At 45.4% G+C, this 22088-nt stretch overlaps 1 protein-coding gene across 4 annotated transcripts in view; it reads left to right on the top strand.

Moving 5' to 3' along the window:
- ADIPOR2 (adiponectin receptor 2) overlaps positions 1 to 19875 on the top strand; it is a 49795-nt gene extending 29920 nt beyond the window's left edge. For all 4 annotated transcript variants that reach the window (XM_027093414.1, XM_027093413.1, XM_027093415.1 and 1 more), the window contains 6 exons: positions 6601 to 6720; positions 10328 to 10499; positions 13504 to 13690; positions 13862 to 14049; positions 16953 to 17146; positions 19561 to 19875. In XM_027093414.1, the coding sequence (XP_026949215.1) occupies positions 6601 to 6720; positions 10328 to 10499; positions 13504 to 13690; positions 13862 to 14049; positions 16953 to 17146; positions 19561 to 19689 (990 nt within the window). In that variant the 3' untranslated portion in view covers positions 19690 to 19875. The remainder of the gene's footprint in view (positions 1 to 6600; positions 6721 to 10327; positions 10500 to 13503; positions 13691 to 13861; positions 14050 to 16952; positions 17147 to 19560) is intronic.
- The last annotated feature ends 2213 nt before the right edge of the window (positions 19876 to 22088 follow it).

Here is a 22088-nt window from a genome sequence, read left to right as displayed (position 1 = left end):
GATGAAGCTACATATCTTAGTAATGTACAGTGAAATTCTTGCCTTACATATAGGATCGCGTTCTTTGAATTGAGGTTAGCTCTTTAGAAGCACCATTTTGGATAGAAGGGCAGTTGTAAAAGATGAGAAGAGAAATGCATACAGGCAGCCCTGATGCTCTGCGAGTTTCCAGCATGCAGGAGTTTCAGCTACCATGCGTTCGTTAAATAATATCAGTCCCTCCACAGTATGGTTCAGATTTTAGTTACTGTGGTTTATTTACTGTGAGTAATTCTTAAAGTACCAACTCTCTGCTGTCTCTCCAGTCCACAGATGATGGTGCAAATAGTAGATGTTCATTGTATTGATGACTTCTTTGAAAGTCTGTCAGTGACTGGTCAGTGTACATCTGTTACTCACTTAATCCATGAGACAGCAAAGTGTGTTGCTTCCCAGTGATAAACCCATGCGACCCTTTATAAAAATGGATAATCAAAAGAGGGAATAGACTGACAAAGATAAAAGTGAAGCAAAGAAATGAACGTGATAATGGCGAACGTGAAAATCAAGTCAAACATAAATAGGAGTTAGAGAAGCAATAGCTGACTGTGGGAATGTTGGCACTGCCTGCCACCACTTAAAGAGATTCTAGATCTGCAGCCAGAGGATCTTAGCGAGGGCAGGCTTGTCGCCATAAAGGAGTATCGTGTGACAGAGGATGTGGATGGCCAGTGGCAGGCAGAAAGGTCAGATGAAAGGAGTGCCTAAGGATGGTTCATGACTTTGAAAGTGCAAAGAATAAAACGTTGAAACCCTGATCCAAACTTAGAAAGTACGACAGTTTGCCAAGGCATAGAGAATATGCTCACTGTGTGTTATAAGTTAAACAACAAGAAGGCACACACTGCTCACATCACTCTTGGTAACTTTTTTTAACCAATAAACAGTTAATTCTCAGTGTTTCTGTTCTAAAATATAGCATGCTAAATAAATACTGGTTTTCACTAGTCTGTTTCTTTGTACATGTAAAACTGACAGAGATTTTAATGTTTTGACAGCATTTTGTTCAGGTCATGCAATAGTCCCCACTGGTCATTAAGATTGCCAAACGTGATTTTGGCTTGCACAGTTTTTACATCCTGAGCTACCATGTGGAATGAGGGCTGTCTGTATGTGTCGTGGCCTTTTGGCCCAATGTCTGTTAACCCACAGAAACAGGCCGTTTCATAACTAGAAAACTGTGTGAGGGGAATGAATAGAGCAGGAACTCTGTGGACATGAGTTGAATTTCTGACTCTAGGTGTGTTACCTTGAACACATCATTTAACCTCAGGTTTCTCATCTCTAAAGTGGTAGCCGCTCAGTGAATACTTCTTGAGTTTTTTGAATGAATGCTTACCATTTAGCCCCGGCACTAGTAACCACTTATTAGTAAGTAGCTCACTTATTAGCATCTTTCACAGAGAAGAATCTGATAAGTTTTTTTTTTTTCTGATGTGAACACAGTATTGAACTGTGACATACATAATTTGAGGTGTATAGACCCTCTCATTATTTCTTTAGATCAGAGTTTCTCACTCCCTGGTGACATTTTGCCATTGTAGGATGTTTAACAGTATCCTGGCCCCTACCTACTGGATGCCAGTAGCATTCCCACCACTTGTGACATGTAAAAGTGAATCCAGTTATTGCCAGATGTCCCCTGGGGGGGCGGTAAAATTCCCCCTAGCTGAGATCAACCTGCTTTAGACTTTTAAAGTATTTTCTTAATTTATTTCTCTCCTTTCCTGTTTCCCTTCTTCAACCAGACCTCCTCTCTGTTGCCAAAGTGATAGTTTCCAAATGCAAGTCTAGTGCTCAGCTTGCCCTGCTCTCATATCCATTAAATGCTCAGCCCTGCCTGCAGGGTAAAGCCTGAAGCCCAGGAGCATCAGAAGCTTTTAAGGAGCTGGTTCCTACCGAACTCCACCTCCATTCCTCTCCCTCCGTTTTTTAATTTTTTTTTATTTTTAAGCATTTTATTGAGGTATGATTTACACAAACATTGTATTATGGGGTAATTTAAACACATTAAAATGTGTTTAAAATGCCCAAATCTTAGATATATAGCACAGTGACACTACACATGTGTGACGACCATGCAGATCAAGATTCAGATTATTTCCATCATTCAGAAACTTCCCTTTATGCCCTTCCAGTCAGTAACCCCTCCCTCACCCCCATTCCCAGTGGTCGCCATTATTGTGACTCCTACCACAGTAGATTTGTTTTGCTTGTTGCTGACCTTGATACAAATGGAATCATGTGATACACACTGTCTTAATAATGGTGGCTTTCACTTGGCATGTTTCTGCTACTCACCCATATTGTTTTGTGTCAGTTCTTTATTATGGAAGAGTATTCTGTTATATAAATCTATCACACCTGTTTATCCAGTTGCTTATTGTTAGACAATTGGGTTATTTCTGGTTTTTCACTATTATGAATAAAGCTACATTGTACGTCTTTACCTTCTTTAAAAATTTTTTATTATGGCAAAATTTATAATGTAAAATTGGCCATTCTGACCCGTTTAAAGTATACAGTTCAGTGACACTAATTGTATTCACAATGTTGTGCAACCATTACTGTTACTTCCAAAGTTTTTCATCACCCCAGAAAGACTTAAGGAGTAACTCTTCATTCCGTCCTCCCCCCAGCCCAGTGTTTGGGAACCTCTAGTTTACTTTCTGTCTCTGTGAATTTGGTTATTCTAGGTATTTCGTGTAAGTGGAGTTGTTGTATGGGGTGCATTTCACTGAGCGTGATGTTCTCACAGTTTATCCCTGTATTGGCCTGCGCCAGAACTTCATTCCTTTTTTTTTTGGTTAACTTTTTATTTTATGTTGGAGTATCGTTGATTAACAATGTGTTAGTTTCAGGTGTACAAGGAAGTGATTCAATTACACATATACATGTATCTGTTCTTTTTCAAACTCTTTTCCCAGTTAGGTTGCTACAGAATAGTGAGCAGAGTTCCCTGTGCTCCACAGTAGGTCCCTGTTGGTTATCCATTTTAAATATAGCCGTGTGTATATGTCAATCCCAAACTCCCTAACTGTCACCCCCCACTGTAACCATAAGTTTGTTCTCTAAGTCTGTGAGTCTGTTTCTGTTTTGTAAATAAGTTCATTTGTATCATTTTTTTTTTTAGATTCTTCATGTGAGCATACGATATTTCTCTTTGTCTGACTTATTTCGCTCAGTATGACAATCTCAAGGTCCGTCCATGTTGCTGCAGATGGCATTATTTCATTCTTTTTAATGGCTGAGTAATATTCCATTGTATATATGCACCACATCTTCTGTATCCACTCTTCATTCCTTTTTATGACTGACTAGTATTCTGTTGTTAGCTAGGCTGGGTCTCTTCCCTCATCCACAGGCATTTGGATTGTTTCCTTACTCACCTCCTTTGGCCTCACATCACGTTTGCTTTGTTGCCACAGCTGTGCTAAGCTCTGTACTCTTTCTGTGGAGCTTTTTCTTCCCTCTGTGTTTTTGGATTCGGGCTGTTACCTTTCCCTGTCATGTCTGACTGGTGAACTCTTAACGCATTTTCCAGGGCTTGCTTCAGATGTTACCTTTCTGGAAAACTTTCTAGCAGTGCCAGAGTTAACTTTTCTCTTTTCTGTTTGCATCAGACCTTGTCCATACTATAGACTAGCTCATTGCTATGGGTTTTTTTGTTGTTTGTTTGTTTTACTTACAGGGGTGCCTTCCCCACTAGGCTGTGGCACCTACTTCAGTGTGCTCAGTACGTAGCCCATCATCATGAGACAGACCATCACTTATTTATTGCCGGAGTCCTAGGCCCTGGGATAGTTTCTTTTATTCATTATCTTTGTTCCTTAAACAGATGTGCAGTGTAGTACAGTGTTGTTAAAATCATTTTGCAGATGAGGAAACTGATGCTTATTGAGATTGTATATAATTTTGTCAAAGATCACACAATTTATCATTAGTCAAGGTTTATCTGGCTTCAGAGTCACTTTTATCCATTGGCAAGCCAACTTTTCCTAAAAACTGTTTAAGTGAATAAACAGTTTTTTCCTCTGTTCGGTGTTCACCCGAGACCATACATCTTGCATTCTCAGTGTTTTCTGTTTTCTTGTAATAAACATGTGTTAAGCACTGCTGAGAATCAAAGCTGTCCTCCCCCATAGCAGTGCCATTGTTCTCCTCCTCCCTGCTATGGGAAGTTGATGAGTTCATCTCTCTTTCCTGTAGACGTGGACAGTGGTGGGTGCCCACCCAGAGAGGTGCCCTCTCCTCATTTTCCTTTCCTCAGTCTGTAGTAAAGGTCATCTATGTGAAGTGCCTTCGCTTCTGCCAGTGAGGCTGCCTTGCCTTTCCCTGTCAGTGGTCCTCCACGGATCCAAGTGCACTTGACCCCGTTGGTATCGCAGACTGCCTGCAACTTAGTCAGGTTTTACTTTTGATAGTACAAGAAACATTTAACTGTGTTCTGTGTGCTTATTTGTAGTTTTATTGGAAACTGCTGGCATGATTTATTTGTCTGAGAATCAAGATTGAATCCATGTTTCTGTTTCTCTTTGTGAAGAATGAACTACATGTTAAACATGCATAAATATTGGACCTATTTTATGTTTTATATAAATTTACATTTTAAACTTAAAAAAATCAGTCCGCTAATCATTTCAAGCTGTTGTCTATTTTCAGTTTTCATATAATTGATGATTTAATGGAACTTTATCACTTTTATTTTGTTTAATAAGGCACAATCCTTAAATCTTTTAAAGCATTAATTAATCTAGCAACTTTGTAAGTATATAAAATATTGGCACAGCTGTTCTGGGAGCAATGGAAGAAGACAAACATACACTTAAAATCTAGTTTAGGAAGCGTTACCGTGAAAAAGCAACATTCTGTCAAATATGAAATAAAACAGTGTAAGTCAGTGAACAAGAGCTGTACATCAGTTGTCAGATGAGCAGTCTGGACCTGAAGTGCTGAAGCAATTCAGAAGAGGAGGCGTGTCATGGGTTAGGTGGCACCTCCATTTCCTGGTGAAAATGGCTTCTTGTTTGCAGGGAGTGAAACACATTGAAATGTTACAATGGTTTGTAGCCCTCCAGACGGCTGTGTTAATATCTGTGTTATTGAAATTTCACAGGATTGGGGGAAGCAATCTAAAAAATGTTCCTAGAAAGGTAGAGGGGCTGTGGAGGGGTGTGGGAGGGAAACATGGAACCTTCTTGAAGGAAAGGTAGAGAAACGCTATGCGAGAGTAGTTAAGAGGTTTAAACAGGAACATGATGGTGATGGGCTGGCATGGAGGGGCAGGAAGGTAAGTTTTAGGTAAGTAGAGAAGGGGAGGGTGTTTTCTTGGTGAGAATACTAGAGAAGCAGATTCAAGATGGTTTTCTTGGAGAACATAATTTAAAAAAAATTGAGATTGGGTGCATAGCATGTCTCACATGCTGCCTAATAGCCTCTAGTTACCTTGAAAAGTGAAGAAAGTAAAATCTTGGGATTTCTTTTGAAACATGTTCCAGTTCACGTTTTGTGGTGGAGGAGCTCCGTGTGCTCAGCGTCCCCGGTTAGTTTTCTGATTGCAGTTCCCCCCTCATGCAGTTATGGGGGCAGTGCTGTTCACCTGGCAGACACTTAGCTTAGGAAGTACTTTCCTGTGGTGTCATTATTCATTGAGTGACAGAACCACCAAATTTTAGAGAATGGAGAAGACTGGAGAGATTTAAACTTCTCCTTTTAGATGGAAATGAGAAAAATTGAGGCTCAGAAAGGTTGAGAGACCTGTCTAGAAAACCATGACGTTAGCGGTTAAACCAGGCTTACTCCTGGCATCTCCTGAGTTCTAGTCCATTGCCCTTCTTACAACTTCATTTTGTCTAAACCAGCAGGCACCTTGACCTGGAGACTGCAGGCTGTCACATCTTCCTGCATTTCCCCAGACACAGTGATCATTTCCTCACCTGTGTGGAAGGACGATGGCTTTCGTCTTTTTTACTTTTCCACTTTGTTAGTTTTAACCTTGGGCCACTTACTTAACCTCTTTGCCTGATGTTCTTTATATGTTTTGATAAGAATACTATTCTAGTAAGGTGGTTGTCAGGATTAAGTTAGATGGCCTTTTCTTTGTGCTCAGTGTATTTCAAGAATTTGGTAAATGTAGTTTTTTTCCTCCTTTCTTTCTTTTCCCCTAGAGCACTTACCACATTGTATTTATTTTACACGTGCCAGGTGGGATTCTTGGAGACTTCCCCTCAATAATCTCTCAGCTTTATATGTGTAATAGTATTATGTGGTCTATGGGTATAATTCTTAAAATAAAAAACAAAGCATTCAAGGCTACTCCTTGAATAGGAATGCTGCTGCCATAGTTCGGTTGTCTGTCAGAGAAGAATCAGGCACCTCTTGTTCATTTTCAGTACTCATAACCATTCTATAATAAACAGACCTTGCTTCCTATATTGTTACTTGTCTGAGCCTTGTTTTGACCTTGAGAGAATTTCATTGTAATTCTTCAAGGAAAAGGTATTGTTTGGTTCCTTTGGCTCCTGGTCTCTGTCCCTGACTGTTTCTGTGATTGCCTTGCAGAGCTTGGAGGAACGTCGGTGCGATGATGGAGCGTCTCAGGAGGACGAGGGGTTTATGGGCATGTCCCCCCTCTTACAAGCCCACCACGCCATGGAGAGAATGGAAGAGTTTGTGTGCAAGGTAAGGTGGCCCTTTCTTGTTGTTTCCGTGCTGTATGTCTAGTCCTTCCCAAACAGGAAACTTTAAGGAGAGAGGCGTGTGGCGGTGTGGGGGGCAGAAGCAGTGTCAAGACTTTAACCCTGTTCAAGGCACAGGTTCTGTTTGCCTGCACAGCCGTGATAAAGGTTTGATAGCACTACATTATCCAGCTGGGAAGCAAGGCTTTCCTGAAAATAGGTTCACAGAGTAGATGTCTTGTTGACCATTTAGACAAGACAGAATGAAAAAGTTGGGGGGGTTCGATGCCTGGAGATGCTGGAGTGCCATCTCCAAGTGCCTTGAATCTGTTCCGCTGTGATAGCGAGTGTGCTGCTCTTCTTAGGGACCGTGTGGCTAATCAGACTCCTCTTCACATAGGAATTGCCCAGTTTTCACACACGTCCAGTATCTTCAGTGTAGCTGGTATGTTTTCTGATTCATTAGGATCCATGTGGGGATTTTTTTCCCCCCTAAAATGGTAACTGGAATTGGGGTTGCTTGTTTAGAGAAAATGGTCAGGGACCCTGGTACGGGTATAGCCGCTCGGTCCATTCCGTAGGAGCCCTGGCAGGTATGACCTCAGGTCAACACAATTCAGTGTGTGTGTGTGTGTGTGTGTGTGTAAATTCATTTATTAAACATTTTTGAAGGACTCTTGATCATTTAGAGAAAAATTTTTCTGACACTTAGCTTTTTCATGAGTTTTATGAAACCAAGACTTTTTATGCGTGTAGTCGTAGATCCTGAAAACTAAATTTAGGTTTTCCTACATTCATAATGATTCTAGAAATAATTGGGGCCAGTTGACTTAGAGTCCTATGCTTTGGACCAGAGCTGAGAAGAGAATGTTATAATCTGGATATAGACATCTCTTCCAAGACAGAGGATTGGGGGGTGGGGGGAGGGGGAGGGGGAGGGGTGTCTAAACATTTAGGGATCTACTTTCAGAGCCTCGGAAATTTGCATCATTGTTTGAAAACTGGTGAAGAAAAAGCCAAGCAAAACAATAGACCCATTCTAGTAATCAGTGTCTCTGGAGAATCGGCACAAAAGGATACAAAAGATATATTTTGTTTTTCAAAAAGCAAGTTTGGTGTTAAATCTCAAAGTTCAACATTCAGTGTCTGGCCATTAGGGACTTTTATATTAATGGATCCGTGGGGTCCTGTAGCTAACTTGACTGTCTTTTTGTTCTCCCTTCTGAACCGAGTAGAGAATAAAGCAGATGAAACTTCCCAGTTTAAAAGCTAATGGGTGAATAAATGGGCACTTTTTTGCTACAGACTATAATTTACAGAAGGAAAAGTAGTGATTATTACCAGCCCCTTATCATCCGCTAGCAGTGTGTCTGTGATCAGAGGGAGAGGCTTCCTGGGTCGCCCCACACACTGTGGCCCAGCACCAGACCGTCCTTGATAAACCTAATGACACAGGGTTCTTTCTTGGATTGGAAGCAAGTAGACAGTTTAGAATGAAGTGTCCTGTCACCTTGCTGGTCCAGGTACTTTCCCTTTTGGGAAAGCTTTTCTTGTAGGGATAGGGAACAAGACCATTTAGGCTTACGGAGCATCCAAGCTTGATCTTGGTGTCTCTTTCCCAGCCTTCAGTAGATGCTGTTTACGAGCATCGTCAGGCCCATGTGGGATAGGAGGTGTTCTGTGGGTCACTTTTGTAAATTAAGTTTTGTGCATTATATGGTCTAACACAAACCTAGTGGACCATTGCTGAGATGTTTGATTTAGGCATTGTCCTTGTCAAGCTTATAAATAGATGTGTCTTTGACTAAGCTGTGACCTTATTCTTCCCCAGGAGGGGAAAGAGAATACCTGTTTGGGTTGGTGTTTGGCTACACTGCAAGTTGAGCCACGTGGGTGCAGTGTCTGAAAATGACACTAATACAGTATAATTATGAAAGCACAGCTCCTTGGCCCAGTCTTTAGACACCAGAATGTTTGTTTAGAAACAATGGGGAAGGTCGCTCTGACAGTGTAAGCATGTAAGAAACTCGGCATTCTTTTGGACTATTTTGGCTGTGTGGTGGATGACACAGTAGCACTTTTCATATGATCACAGCAGAGCTGTTTCCATGTTGTGAACTGCCTTGAGGGAGGTGAGGATTGATTTCTATCTTAGAAAATAAAATTCTCCCAAAATAAAACAGAGTAGCAGCATCTTGTAACAAATTATTTTATTTTGTTGTATGTTAGGAGCAAGCAGGGAATGGCCAGATTAGACCAGGCCTCAGGTTTTGAGTTGGAAGGTGAAAGGGCCAGCGGGGAGGGTAGGGAGAGAAGGGAGAGTAAGTTTGAGTGTGAAGAGTGTCACTGCTATTCTTCAGTTGTTTGTGCCCACTCCCTTTGGAGTTCCACAGAGGATCAGTTCTCTGAAAACACCCCTAAGGAAGGATTAGGGGGAGCAGAGGACAGCAGACTCTTGTGGAGGGAAAGGGTGAGCATGGTGGCTGGCAGGTGTGGGGTTCAGCCGTGCTGCTGGCCACAGGGGTGTCGATGTCAGAGTGGAAGCCACAGGTAGACATGCTACTGCATCCTTCCTTGCATCTTTTTGGCTCAGCAGAAGCAGGTTAGATTTTAGGCTTAAGCGATTTTGTGGTGTGAGCTCGCTGGGCTGAGAGACATGATTAGGAGCAGAGTGAAGACACACACTTTTTCGGAGGGGCTTCCACACTCCTGATCCCTTTCCTTTAGAGTCTGATGGGGGCCTGACGGCGAGGAAAGGGGGACCTGGAGGGCAGGAGGGCTGAGCCCCTTTGCCGGCTCCGCAGCGTTGGTCATCAGCTCTCAGGTGGCAGCCTGCGGGGACAGGCAGGACTGCGCATCACCTTTGGCGGGGATGCTGGGGTTTGCCGCCTCATTTATGAAGTGCTTTGGGTCATTTCCTGTGATCCTCACAGCTTCCTCACCAAGTGATCGAAGCACTTGTGTCCTTGTTTTATAAATGCAGACACTGAGGCTTGAGGATTTTGTCATTAATTAAAGCTCATTCAACTGGTTAATGGCAGAGATCCAAGGTTTTCTGACACCTGTGCTCTTCTCCACTTGCCGTATTTGCTGTGATGGGAAGAGAAAGAGTAAGGGAGAGGGAGAGACTTTAGCAGAAGGTACCTAAGTGTGATTCTAGGTTCTTCTTTCACCAACAGGGATATTAAGTATAAAAATGGTCTTATTTAACACGACAGGGATTTTTCAGAGGTAAAGTCTGTGGTGGAGGATGAAGGAGGGGTGGGGCGTCTGTATGGGTGGGACTTCAGCCCCCTCACTCTATCTTTAGCCAGATTGAAACAGAGCTTGAAAGCACTCTTTTTGGGTATTTTCTATAACTTCATTTCATTTGCTCTTCCCTTTTCCTAAGAAAAGTCCTGTCCCCGCCCCCCCACCCCTTGCCTTTAAAAAATGTTTTTCCTCAGTCAAGTTTTTAAAACCTCAGAATATAGGACATTATACCTTTGAATGTTATTTGTCTTTCTAAAGATAAGGTATTTTTTCTCATTATCAGCCAGTGTGGTAAGAGATAGCTGTCAGTATTGCTCAGTAGACATTAAACTCCGACGTATTTGCTAATGTTCTTCCAGGTCTGGGAAGGTCGGTGGCGAGTGATCCCTCATGATGTGCTACCCGACTGGCTCAAGGATAACGACTTCCTCTTGCATGGACACCGGCCCCCGATGCCTTCTTTCCGGGCCTGTTTTAAGAGCATTTTCAGAATACACACTGAGACAGGCAACATCTGGACACATCTCTTAGGTATGTAACAGCAGTGATACAATGTGATCATTCTGTTTCTCCCCCCACCAGTGTAATTGAGGGTAAGGACGGAACTTAAAAAATGTATTTTGGATTTGCCGTTTTTGTTTTCTGGATTTCTAATGATGAAGTTTCTCAGTGGTTGTCTCTGTGGTAGTCCTCGATGACACGATGGTTTTATTATAGCTAGGTTGTATTTCTCTCTACTAGATTTTCAGACATGTCCTTAAACCAGGCAAAGGAAAAGGCACTGTATAGAATGGGTTATAACGTTTTAATGAGCGTGGAGAGGAAGGTAATATTTAATAGAAGTAAGCTGACTTTTGGAAGTCATTACTTAGAATATTCACAGTTCAGTTTCAGTTTGTCTTGAAGCAGAATGTGATCTGTGATATTTCTTTCCATCATGATTGCACATTAAAGAAAGAATGCAGTGGAGGAGAGAACAGTCTTTTCAACAAATGATGTTGGGAAAAACTGAGTAACTATTATGCAAAAGAATGAAGTTGGACTTCTTATTCACACCATATAGAAAAATTAAGATGGATCAAAGACCTAAACATAAGAGCTAAAACTATGAACCCATTAGGAGAGATCATAGATGTAAATCTTTGTGACCTTGGATTAAGTGACAGTTTCTTAGAATTGACACCTAAAGCATAAGCAACCAAAGAAAAAATAAATTGGACTTGATTGAAATTAAAAACTTGGGACTTTGCTCATGGTCCAGTGGTTAAGAATCCGCCTTCCAACGCAGGGGACACAGGTTCAATCCCTGGTCGGGGAACTAAAATCCCATATGCTGTGGGGCAACTAAGCCCGCATGCTGCAACTACTGAGCCCACACGCCACAACTAGAGGGAAGCCCGCATGCTGTAACTAAGACCTGACGCAGCCAAATAAATAAAATACTAAAAAAAATTTTAAACTTCTGGGACTTCCCTGGCGGTACAGTGGTTAAGACTCCACAGTTCCAATGCAGGGGCCATGGGTTCGATCCCTGGTCAGGGAACTAAGATCCCACATGCTGTGCAGCGTGACCAAAAAATTAAAAAAATAAAAACTTCTGTATGTCAAAGGACATTATCAAGAAAGTAAAAAGGTAACCCACAGAATGGGGGAGAATATTTGCAAATCACATATCTGGTAAGGGTCTAGTGAAGAATTCTTACAAATAAACAATAAAAAGACAACTCAGCTTTTAAAATGGGGAAAGCATCGGAATAGACGTACAAGTGGCCAGTGAACACACGAAAGGTGCTCAGCATCCTGGGTCGTTTGATGGAGGCGCAGTGAGCTGCTGCCTCACAGTCACTAGAATGGCTGCTCTCACGAACATGGAAAATAACGAGTCCTTGCCAGGATGTGGAAAGGCTAGAACTCACGTGCATTGCTGGTGGAAGGTAAAATGGGGCAGCCCACAGAAAATACTTTGGCAGTTCCTCAGAAAGTTAAACAGAGTTACTGGCAATTTTAATTCTAGGTATATATCCAAGAGAATTGAAAACATGTTCACACAAAAATGTGTACATGAATGTTCTTAGCATTATTCATAATAATGCTGAAAGTGGAAACAGCCCATGTATCAGCTGACGGGTGAATAAAATGCAGTATAATCCACATAATGGCCATAGAAGGGGTGGACTGCTGATAATGTGCTACAGCACGGGTGGGCCTTGAAAACATGCGAAGTGGAAGGAGCTGGGCACAAAGGCCAAGTATGGTGTGATCCATGTACATGAAATACCCAGGATGGGGAAATCCATAGAGACAGAAAGTAAGTTAGTGGTCGCCTAGGGTTGTCTAGTGGGGAATGGGAGATGGCTGAACAGGTATAGGACTTCTTTTTGGGGTAATGAAAACGTTCTAGAATTAAATGGTGGTGATGATCACACAACCTTGTGAATATACTGAATAGTCTGGCCTGACCCGATTTGATGTGCATTTCTTACCCCGCATTTGATTTCCGCTGTGACTGCAAGTTCCAGACTGCTAGTGCAGTGAGAGCAGAATAGACAGTCAGGTTTGTTGCTGACTTCTGCTCGAGGGTGAATGCTTTATTAAATGGATCGAACAGAAGCACTTAGTCAATGTTTAACTTCTTAATTTCTGTGCCAGTCTTGTGTTAAGTGGCCTTTCCCTAGGCAATAAGAACATGGTATCTCACTGTGAAGAACAGTTTAAAAACTGGTTATGAAATGGCCCAAATGGGCATTTCACTGTCCTTAACTCCCCAATCTGTTGGGCCAACGGGTGAGGACCAGAGAAGCATGAGGTTCCTAGACAGCTATTGGTGGAGAAAAGCTGTATTTCCTAGCAGAGTCTGGAGGTATCAGCATTCACTGCAAAGGAAAATGCAGAACGGGCCTTCGAAACCTGGGCTACAGCATAAATGCCAAAAACTTTATAAATGAAATTTCACATGGGATCTAGAGGTAGAAGTGGGTTTTTCTACTTTTTTAGTTTAATCTTTTTTTTTTTAAAACATCTTTATTGGTGTATAATTGCTTTACAATGGTGTGTTAGTTTCCGCTTTATAACACAGTGAATCAGCTATATGTATACACATATCCCCATATCTCTTCCCTCTTGCATCTGCGTCCCACCCTCCCTATCCCACCCCTGTAGGTGGTCACAAAGCACCGAGCTGATCTCCCTGTGCTATGCGGCTGCTTCCCACTAGCTAGCTGTTTTACATTTGGTAGTATAAGTCCCTGCCACTCTCTTCTAGTTTTTTGAGAAGTAGCAGGCAATGTCTATTTTCTTTTTTGGATTAGTAGTAAGTTATTCTGTATACTGAGTTTGTGAAACTGAGGAGCATATGATACCAACAGTATTTGGAGTAGACCAACATTTTGGATAAGGTTCAGTTATTTGGAAAAATTAGGAAAGTTCTCATGGAACTTCCGATTTGAATGTCAGGATTGAAAACATAATCAGTATATAACACTTCAGTGTATCTTCAAAAGGATAATCCTTTCTCTCTTCCCGTACTCTTTCCTAGGTTGCGTATTCTTCCTGTGCCTGGGGATCTTTTATATGTTTCGTCCAAACATCTCCTTTGTGGCCCCCGTGCAAGAGAAGGTGGTCTTTGGATTATTCTTCTTGGGGGCCATTCTCTGCCTTTCTTTTTCGTGGCTCTTCCACACAGTCTACTGCCACTCAGAAGGGGTCTCCCGTGTCTTCTCTAAGTAAGTATCTGCAAAGTCCATATTTGATCAGTGATGTAGAGTCCATGGGCTAGGGGAGAACTTCCAGCAGAGGTGGCAGAACCCTTGATACCACCCGCTGGGAACTTTGATCGGAACCTGTAGCAGGCAGTACTTTTTGACATTAAATGGATTTTCTTTTTTCTGTCCTAGGCTGGATTACTCTGGCATTGCTCTTCTGATTATGGGAAGCTTCGTCCCTTGGCTTTATTACTCTTTCTACTGTAACCCGCAGCCGTGCTTCATCTACTTGATTGTCATCTGTGTGCTGGGCATCGCAGCCATCATCGTCTCCCAGTGGGACATGTTCGCTACCCCGCAGTACCGGGGGGTGAGAGCAGGTAAGAGCTCGCCGAGGGCCCACGCTGGACCCGCGTCTATTTGCCGGGCTTCGTTAAAGGGTCACCGTTGCCCAAGCATTACGTGAGGTACTTGTGGTGCAAAGATGGAGAAATCACAGTTCCTGTTCTCGAGGGCCTCGTAATGTAGTAGGGGTGTCAGAGTGGAGGGGTGCTGAGCTATTGCAGTTGACGTATTTGGGGCAATACCGTGTACATGAGTTTAGGCCCATACACTGTCCTTATGGCTGTGGCTCCGTAACCTTTGTAAAATAGTGATTCCTCTTTCTCAGCTCAAGGTGTACTTTTTATAGTGATTAGTTCTTTTTTTTGTTGTCATTTTTGTTTTGTTACGTATTTTCATTTTAATTAAAAAAATTTTTTTTTCCTATGTATTTTCATTTTAAAATGTGTAAAAAAAAAGTCTTCACTCCCAACTGATTGTGTTCTAAATCACATATCTTTTCTGATGTAGAGATAAAGAGGCTTTTTGTATTTAGGATAATGCCTGTTTAGTTGGAGATCAGTGGAAAGCCAAAAGCCCCTTCCTGTGTGAGTACTTCCTGTGTGAGGGCCTAGACTGGTGACTGACCCCTCGGAGCCAGGGCTGTGTCTTCAATTTTCTGCCCACCCAGTGTCAAACCCAGTACCTCCTGAGAATGAACAGGAAGTATTAGAAGGAATACTTTTCCTTTCAACCTTTTTGTTTTAAACCATTTTGTATCAAAGTCTAAGCCACAGTTTATCTGCAGTTACCTAGAAGGTTAGAAGTTAGAATTAACTTCGTGTTAATGAGCACTGTTGTAACTCTGTCCTCTTCCCTTTTGAGGATTTCTTTGAGCACGTGAGCAGTGGTCAGGGTTGGCTGCAAGTGTTACTGAACCAGACCTGGGTCTGCTTGCCGTGCCAGTCTGCTGACACCGGCTTGTGGTGGAGGACAGTGCAGCATTTATATTGTAAGGCGCCAGACGAGGAGTCTGGGGCAGCTAGTGCTCAGAAAACTTGAACTCCCTGATGGTTTGGGGGGAACAGTTTTTATAGGCAAAATTTGGGGGAGGTCTGCATGGTGTGTGACCTCCCTCTGGTTGATTGATGGGGGGGTAACCGGGTGGTGTTCCAGAAACCTCAGTCGTTGGCCTTCTGGTTGCAGCCAGTCTGGGGTCCCCGCGCTTGTGCTCAGCCTGAAGTCACCATCCTCCACCGGGTGGGCCCCAGTTCCTATAGAAGAGCTCTGAGACATGCATCAGATTGGGTCCCTTGAGGAGGAACCGGACCGTGTGCCCCTTTCCTGCACTGTTGTTCTTGACTGTTCCGCCTTTGCTTCTGCATTCCCTCACTCCTCTAATTAGTAACTGTTGGAATCTGCCCTTGGAACTCAGGAAAGGTCTAGGAGGCTGAAACCTTTTTCCTGCAAATAAGAAATGGGGGACACGGAAGGGCTTTTGTGCCTGGGAGGGCCCCACCAGGTCCTGCTGGGTTTCAGTCCCCCCCTTTCCTGTGATATGCCTCCATCTTGGGGGGAACAGGTATTGGACAAGAAGACAACGTTTTGAATAGAGAGGCTGATCGTGAACTCACAGAGAACTTGGTTTCCCCAGCGGTGCTCAGCTGTGGTGTTCAGCCTGGAGCACGAGAGATGGGAACGCTCCGGCTGAGTGGAGCTGCGTGGCCTGCGGTCTGTGCACATCAGAGGGACCACGTTCCTGAGCCTTTGGCTTTGGGAATGATGGGCACGACCACGAGCAGCCTCCGCTTAGCACGTGGAGGAGAAGCGCAGTGAAGAGATAGGAGCACGATGCTTTCGGGGGGGTGGGGTAGGAAATAGTGAGTCAGCACTGCCCTTGCTCTGCCCTCGGGGATGCCCGTGTCATCTACGAGTGTGCACTCGGCATTGGTGCACAGGTATTGGTGCACATCGGTGGGCGCTTGCTTGTAACATCCAAAGCAAGTAATAGGCACCTTGTTGTTGAGAAAGCTTATTACCAGATGGTGGTTTGTTTGGCAAAGGTCGTTCTTACCTGTGTGTCAGAACGTGGGAGCAGCTCCTGGCTGCTGAGGGACGTCCCTGTGGTGCTTTGTTGACCCACACCCTTCACAGTGGTTTTAGATCTGCGTTACCTTTAACCTTTTTTGGATCGTGACATTTTCTGTTACAACCCTAAACATGTCTTATTTTATATATATACATATATATATAATAATAATAAAACTTGCACAAAATGGCACTTAACCCTCCACTTGACACAGTCTGATTTTTTTTTACATTTTTTATTTTAGTCTAGTTCATTAAAAAAAAAAGGCTCATCCAGACTCAGTTTGTCTCATAACCCAGGTCATATCCAGAAGTTTGAAAAGCACTGCTGTAGAGGGTTTTGAGGGCAGTCGGCCGTGGTGGAGCCTTGCTGACACACTATCTGACCGGTGCTCTGGGGCCCTCTCCCTTCCTCATCCCCACCTCCGTCCTTTCCACCCTACTCTCCCCCCAGGAATGTCTGGTGCCTCAAAGGGAAGATGAAGTGTGTAAAACTGCTCTGTACTGTGTCTTTAAAGTATCTGTGTATCTGTGTCTTTAAAGAAGCAGCCTTTGGGGGTGCTTTGAGCAAACCCCTAGAGCTGTCTGTTTCTAAAACACTCAGCAGCATAATTCCAGACCCCTTGAATACTGCTGACTTGTTAAGCTAAGCCTTTCTCAGCAGGAGGCTCTTTGCATTTGTAAATAGATCTCCTTTTTAGAACTTAGATGTGCTGTCTTGCGTGTCAGAATCACAGAGTTTGAAGAACCTTCATTTTCCTTTTGACCAAAAAGCTGATGTTGCATCCTGCTGTGAAGTATTCAGTTTACAGAATCACTGGTACCGTGCCAAAGTTCTCCTTCCTCGTTTTCACTGTGTTCTTACGATTCCCAGGAGTGTTCTTGGGCCTTGGCCTGAGTGGCGTCATTCCCACCTTGCATTATGTCATCTCGGAGGGCTTCCTGAAGGCCGCCACCATAGGGCAGATCGGCTGGTTGATGCTGATGGCCAGCCTGTATATCACGGGAGCAGCCCTGTACGCTGCCCGCATCCCCGAGCGCTTCTTTCCCGGCAAGTGTGACATCTGGGTGAGTATGGTCAGGGGTGGTCAGTGTCTATCCGTCCATCTGCTAGTGGGTTATTGGCAGATGGGGAAGTGGAATAATTGAGGAAGGTTCAGACTCAGAATCCAGATATGTGTATCCTAGCCCTCAGTCTCCCTCATGATTTGTCTCTCTCTGGACAGTAAGTACAGTACTGACTAGTGTTTATTGGTAACTGACATGCGGTGGTGCCTGGCACAGAGCTGAGGGAGCACTTTACAGGGATGGCCTCGTTAGATACACTGGCCCCGTAAAGTGTAACAGCTGCTATCAGTGCCTTCACTCGACAGCTTGGGAAATGAGGGTTCGGGAGATTAGGTAACTCCTTATCCAGCACCTCTGCCTATTAGATGGCAGGAGTGGAATTTCAGTCTGTGCTCCTGTGCCCTATACTGTGTGGCATGGCAGGTCTTCTAGTCCCTCTTCGTCTGGTTTCCTCGTGTATGAGATGAGGGTGACAGACCGGGTTTTTACCAAGGTCCTTTTTGATACCAAAATTCAGTGATTTGTAATGAGGGACTGATACACGTGTTTGGCTGGAAGAGGAGGTAGGATAACTAGATGTGGTTAATGGTAAGAAAGGAGGAGAGAAGGGGCAGAAAATACAAGGGGCCAATAGACAGACACTCTTGTAACTGAAGGTGGCCTGAGGCATGTCAACAGTGCGGTGCTGCCTGAGGTGGGATCTGACCTTCCGGGATTCTGCTCCTCAGGCAGCTACTGATGATCACAAACTGAGCTGGTCCTCTGTCTCTTCAAAGCTTACTATTCATATAAAAGAAAATGCTAACTTAGGTCATCTTTGGAACTTCAAATGATCAAATTTATCTTTCTGAGATTGCCTCATCATGGTTTTGACACTGATATGGAGAAATTTTCACACCCCTCCCCGCCTTTTTGGAAAATGCATCCCCTTTGGTTTCCTGGGAAGTATTTCTTCGGAAGTGGCTTGTGGATCCGTCTAGTTGACACTTCTGAAATCAATGTCTTTCCCTTGATAATTAGTTTTGCCATTTTTCATGTTGAGACTATAATGAGAGAATAGTGTAAGTTTTGAAGTGATACTTGGTACACTGAGCAATAACCCCCTTTGATATGAACTAGCATTCAACAGAACGAGTTAAATCAGAACCATCACATGCTTGTAGACCAGCCTCTGACTTGAGAAGGAAGTAGAAGGCCCTGCTTTCCTAGTCCTTTTAAAATAATAATAATAAATAAATACATTTATTTATTTATTTTTGGCTGCGTTGGGTCTTTGTTGCTGCGCGCGGGCTTTCTCTAGTTGCGGCGAGCGGGGGCTACTCTTCATTGCAGTGCACGGGCTTCTCATTACAGTGGCTTCTCTTGTTGCAGAGCACGGGCTCTAGGTGCGTGGGCTCAGTAGTTGTGGCGCATGGGCTTAGTTCCTCCGCGGCATGTGGGATCTTCCCGGACCAGGGCTCAAACCCGTGTCCCCTGCATTGGCAGGTAGATTCTTAACCACTGCGCCACCAGTGAAGTTCCTTTCCTAGTCTTTTTTAAAAAATAAATTTATTTATTTTATTTATTTTTGGCTGTGTTGGGTCTTCGTTGCCGTGCGCAGGCTTTGTCTAGTTGCAGCGAGCGGGGAGGCTGCTCTGCGTTGCGGTGCGTGGGCTTCTCATTGCGGTGGCTTCCCTTGTTGTGGAGCACAGGCTCTAGGCGCGCGGGCTTTAGTAGTTGCGGCACACGGGCTTCAGTAGTTGTGGCGCACGGGCTTCAGTAGTTGTGGCGCGTGGGCTTCAGTAGTTGTGGCGTGTGGGCTTAGTTGCTCCGTGGCATGTGGGATCTTCCCGGACCAGGACTCAAACCCGTGTCCCCTGCATTGGCAGGTGGATTCTTAACCACTGTGCCAGCAGGGAAGTCCCCCTCTACTAGTCTTTTGATGTCGTATCTTCATGTAATTCTGGCGTCTTAGAGCTGAAGGAAACTCTAGCCAGCAGGTATTTTGACCCTCTACCCCATCCTGGAAGTCCCTTTGTTTCCTAGGAGAGCAGCATATAAATGATGTCCTAGTCCATGACAGCAGTGAGGGAAACGCCCCTGTGTCTGACCGTCGCCCGCTGCTCGGCATCACGGGGTCCTCAGGGCTTTGTGGCCTGTTGGCAGCACCTGCCCCGAGTCCGCCAAGTCCCCAGTGTCAGGCACGCATGTGTTCGTGTCTCGAGCTTAGGGCTGCAGCTTGATTTCTGTGGGGACAGCTGGCCTTCAACTCAGCAGAATGTGATATGCCTGCTGCATGCTCCGAGGTCTGTGGATGCCTGGAATCTGAGCTGTGGCATCCACTCCCGCCCCCTACTCAGCGTAAATGATCTTCAGGACCTTCTGCCAACGTTTAACAATGTGTCTCTCTCCCCCCACACCCCGCCCTGCTCCAGTTCCACTCCCATCAGCTCTTCCACATCTTCGTGGTGGCCGGCGCTTTCGTTCACTTCCACGGTGTCTCGAACCTCCAGGAGTTCCGCTTCATGATCGGCGGAGGCTGCAGTGAAGAAGATGCACTGTGATACCTGCCGGTGCCCGGGGACTGTGACCCTTAACCAGGGCCTGCGGTGCCTGCAGGCCCCCTCACTGGCCGGTGACGCCAGTACCGGAGGAGCCCCAAACCCTGGCAGCCTCATGGGCTTTGTGATGCCCCAGGGCTCCAGGTGGTCTGCGACTGGGAAGAGAAAACAAAAATAAATCCCACCTCAGAGGTGGAGAAGAGGAGAGACGACCCAAACCCTGCCTTGTTCTTGGGTCTGCTGAGTGAGGGCACTGTGAGACCCGGGCAAGCTGGCTTCTGATCCGTGTCCTGCTTCTTCGTAGATGTTGGGACAGTTTAGCTGGAGGCTCATTCTTCTCCCTCCTCTCTCCTGAAAACAGTAACGCAAACCAGTTTCGGTGAACATTTATATCCTATAAGGGGGGGGTGTGCTTTTGGGAGAACAAAGAAATTAATGTAAATAAGATTTCTAACTTACTGTTTAAATAAAAATTTATATAAATGTTTAAAACATAGGGGTAGGGGAGGGAGGGACGATTTTTGTATAGAATGAAACATGCAAGTACCACACACTGTTTCAATTTTGCACAAGCGACGGCAGGATGATCAGGTGACAGCCCCAGAATGTATAATGCCTTGTGCACCAGGGTGCCTTCTGAAGGCTGGCATACCTTGGGCCCTGGTGGGGCAGAGCCTACGGCCCAGCCCGGCAGTCGCATGGCCGCTCTCGCTCCTGAGAGCCCTCGGGAGCCCCGAGGTGGACGGGAGCAGCGTGCGTTTTCTCAGTGGAAACAGCGCGTGAGAGGCTAACGGGATGTGTTAGGTCAAGGCTCTAGTGACTGTGTCATTAGAGAGAGCCGCCTACTCGGGAAGGTCACTTAGGCTGGCAGAGGGGCGGTGGGGGGTGGCACTGTTGGCACAGGGGCCCATCGCAGCCCTTCCTGGCGTCCTCTTCAACTTGGTGGCGACTCGGCTGGCTGCCAGGGGTGGGGCGGGGGTGAGAGTGTTCCGTGTCCTTGCTGTGGAGCTCTGGACCACCCTGTACGTTTTCCTCCATGAAAGTACCCTTCCTCCCCCCGGGAATAAAAATCGACCTTTCCTGGCATCATAGTTCCTGGCATGGAGCCAGCCACAGAGGGATTCCAGGTGCCCCTGACACATTTACGTGGGTGAGAGAGCGTTTGCCTGTGGTGCTGTTCTGGTGACCCTGGGTGGCAGGTGCATCACCTCTCCACAAACAGGAAAGCCAGCGGCATGCCCCTAAAGCAGAGCCCACTGCCCCGCCAGTGCCTGAGTGGCCAGCACCCCAGGACCCCACTTTTCAGGGCTAGTGTGGTGGCAAGTCTTACAAGGAAATGCTATGTTATTGCCATGGGGTCTGGCCAGATCCTGGAAGCTGTTAAGTCTTTGAAGAGCTGCTCGAAGTGAAAAAGGCTGCTCATGTCCCAGAGGTGCCCTGTTAGGGTGTCAAAAGGCGGTAGGGGAGGGTCTGGCTCACGGAATCCTGACCTGGGCTCATGGGAGGGCCATCAGAATAACGCTTGAGTCCAGTTTCTTACTCTCAACCAGGATTTCAGGCGGTTAAACTACATCCTCGGGGTGGCGGGGACTAGCAGTGAACGTCGAGTCCCCGAGCGTGGGGGTCGGCAGCCTCTAGGGGGTGTTTGGGGGAATGGGAAGGGTCTCCTATTTATTCAGTATGGGGTTTTTCCTTGGTTATACTTTCTCGCCCCTTCCAATCTCCAGCAAAAGCTGGGAGCCAGGAAGAAAGAATCCATTGAAGAACTTGCGAAGAACTTACGAGAGTTTTGATTCTGAGTGAGGTCACTGCCCTGGGTGCCGGGTGGGCTCAGCGAAAGACTCAGTGGGTGAGCTGGTGCCGTGCCGGCAGAAGGATGAGCGGTGTCACTCCCATGGGGAAGCCCAGCCCAGCAGGACGGGCCCACCTGGGAGGAAGCACACTTCGCTTCATGAAGCAGCAGCACATATCAGAAGCCACACTTGCTCTTCGGTCACGCACCTCGGGGGACAGGGCGTGTGTCTGCACAGCCCTGTGACGCCACCAACAGAAGCGGCAGTCCAGGGCCCGGTCGCCCCACACTGCAAAGGAGGAGCGGAATCTGGCTCAACATAGCACAAACCCTTAGGAAAATGAAGCTAACACCACTCAAGACGTCCTCCAGTAGCAGCCGCTGCTCGCTCTGGGGAGCGTGGCGGCGTGTACGCCCATCCACGGGTGTGTCTGCAGCTCCTACCCCGCCGTTCGCGCATGTCTCAGCTCGCTGAGAACTCTCACAGGTTGGTGCCTGGATGCCTTACTCTCAGCAGGCAGAGGCTTGCTTGCTCTGTGCAGATTTTAATTTTCTTTTTGGGTCCTAGGCTGGTTAGGACCGCTAACAGCTTCATCCTTTCACCATTAAA

Source organism: Aethalodelphis obliquidens, unplaced genomic scaffold, assembly GCF_003676395.1.
Source record: "Aethalodelphis obliquidens isolate GAN/ISIS:26980383/991018 unplaced genomic scaffold, ASM367639v1 scaffold83, whole genome shotgun sequence".
In the NCBI taxonomy this organism is placed as follows: domain Eukaryota; kingdom Metazoa; phylum Chordata; class Mammalia; order Artiodactyla; family Delphinidae; genus Aethalodelphis; species Aethalodelphis obliquidens.
This window is presented reverse-complemented; position numbering and strand designations above follow the sequence as displayed.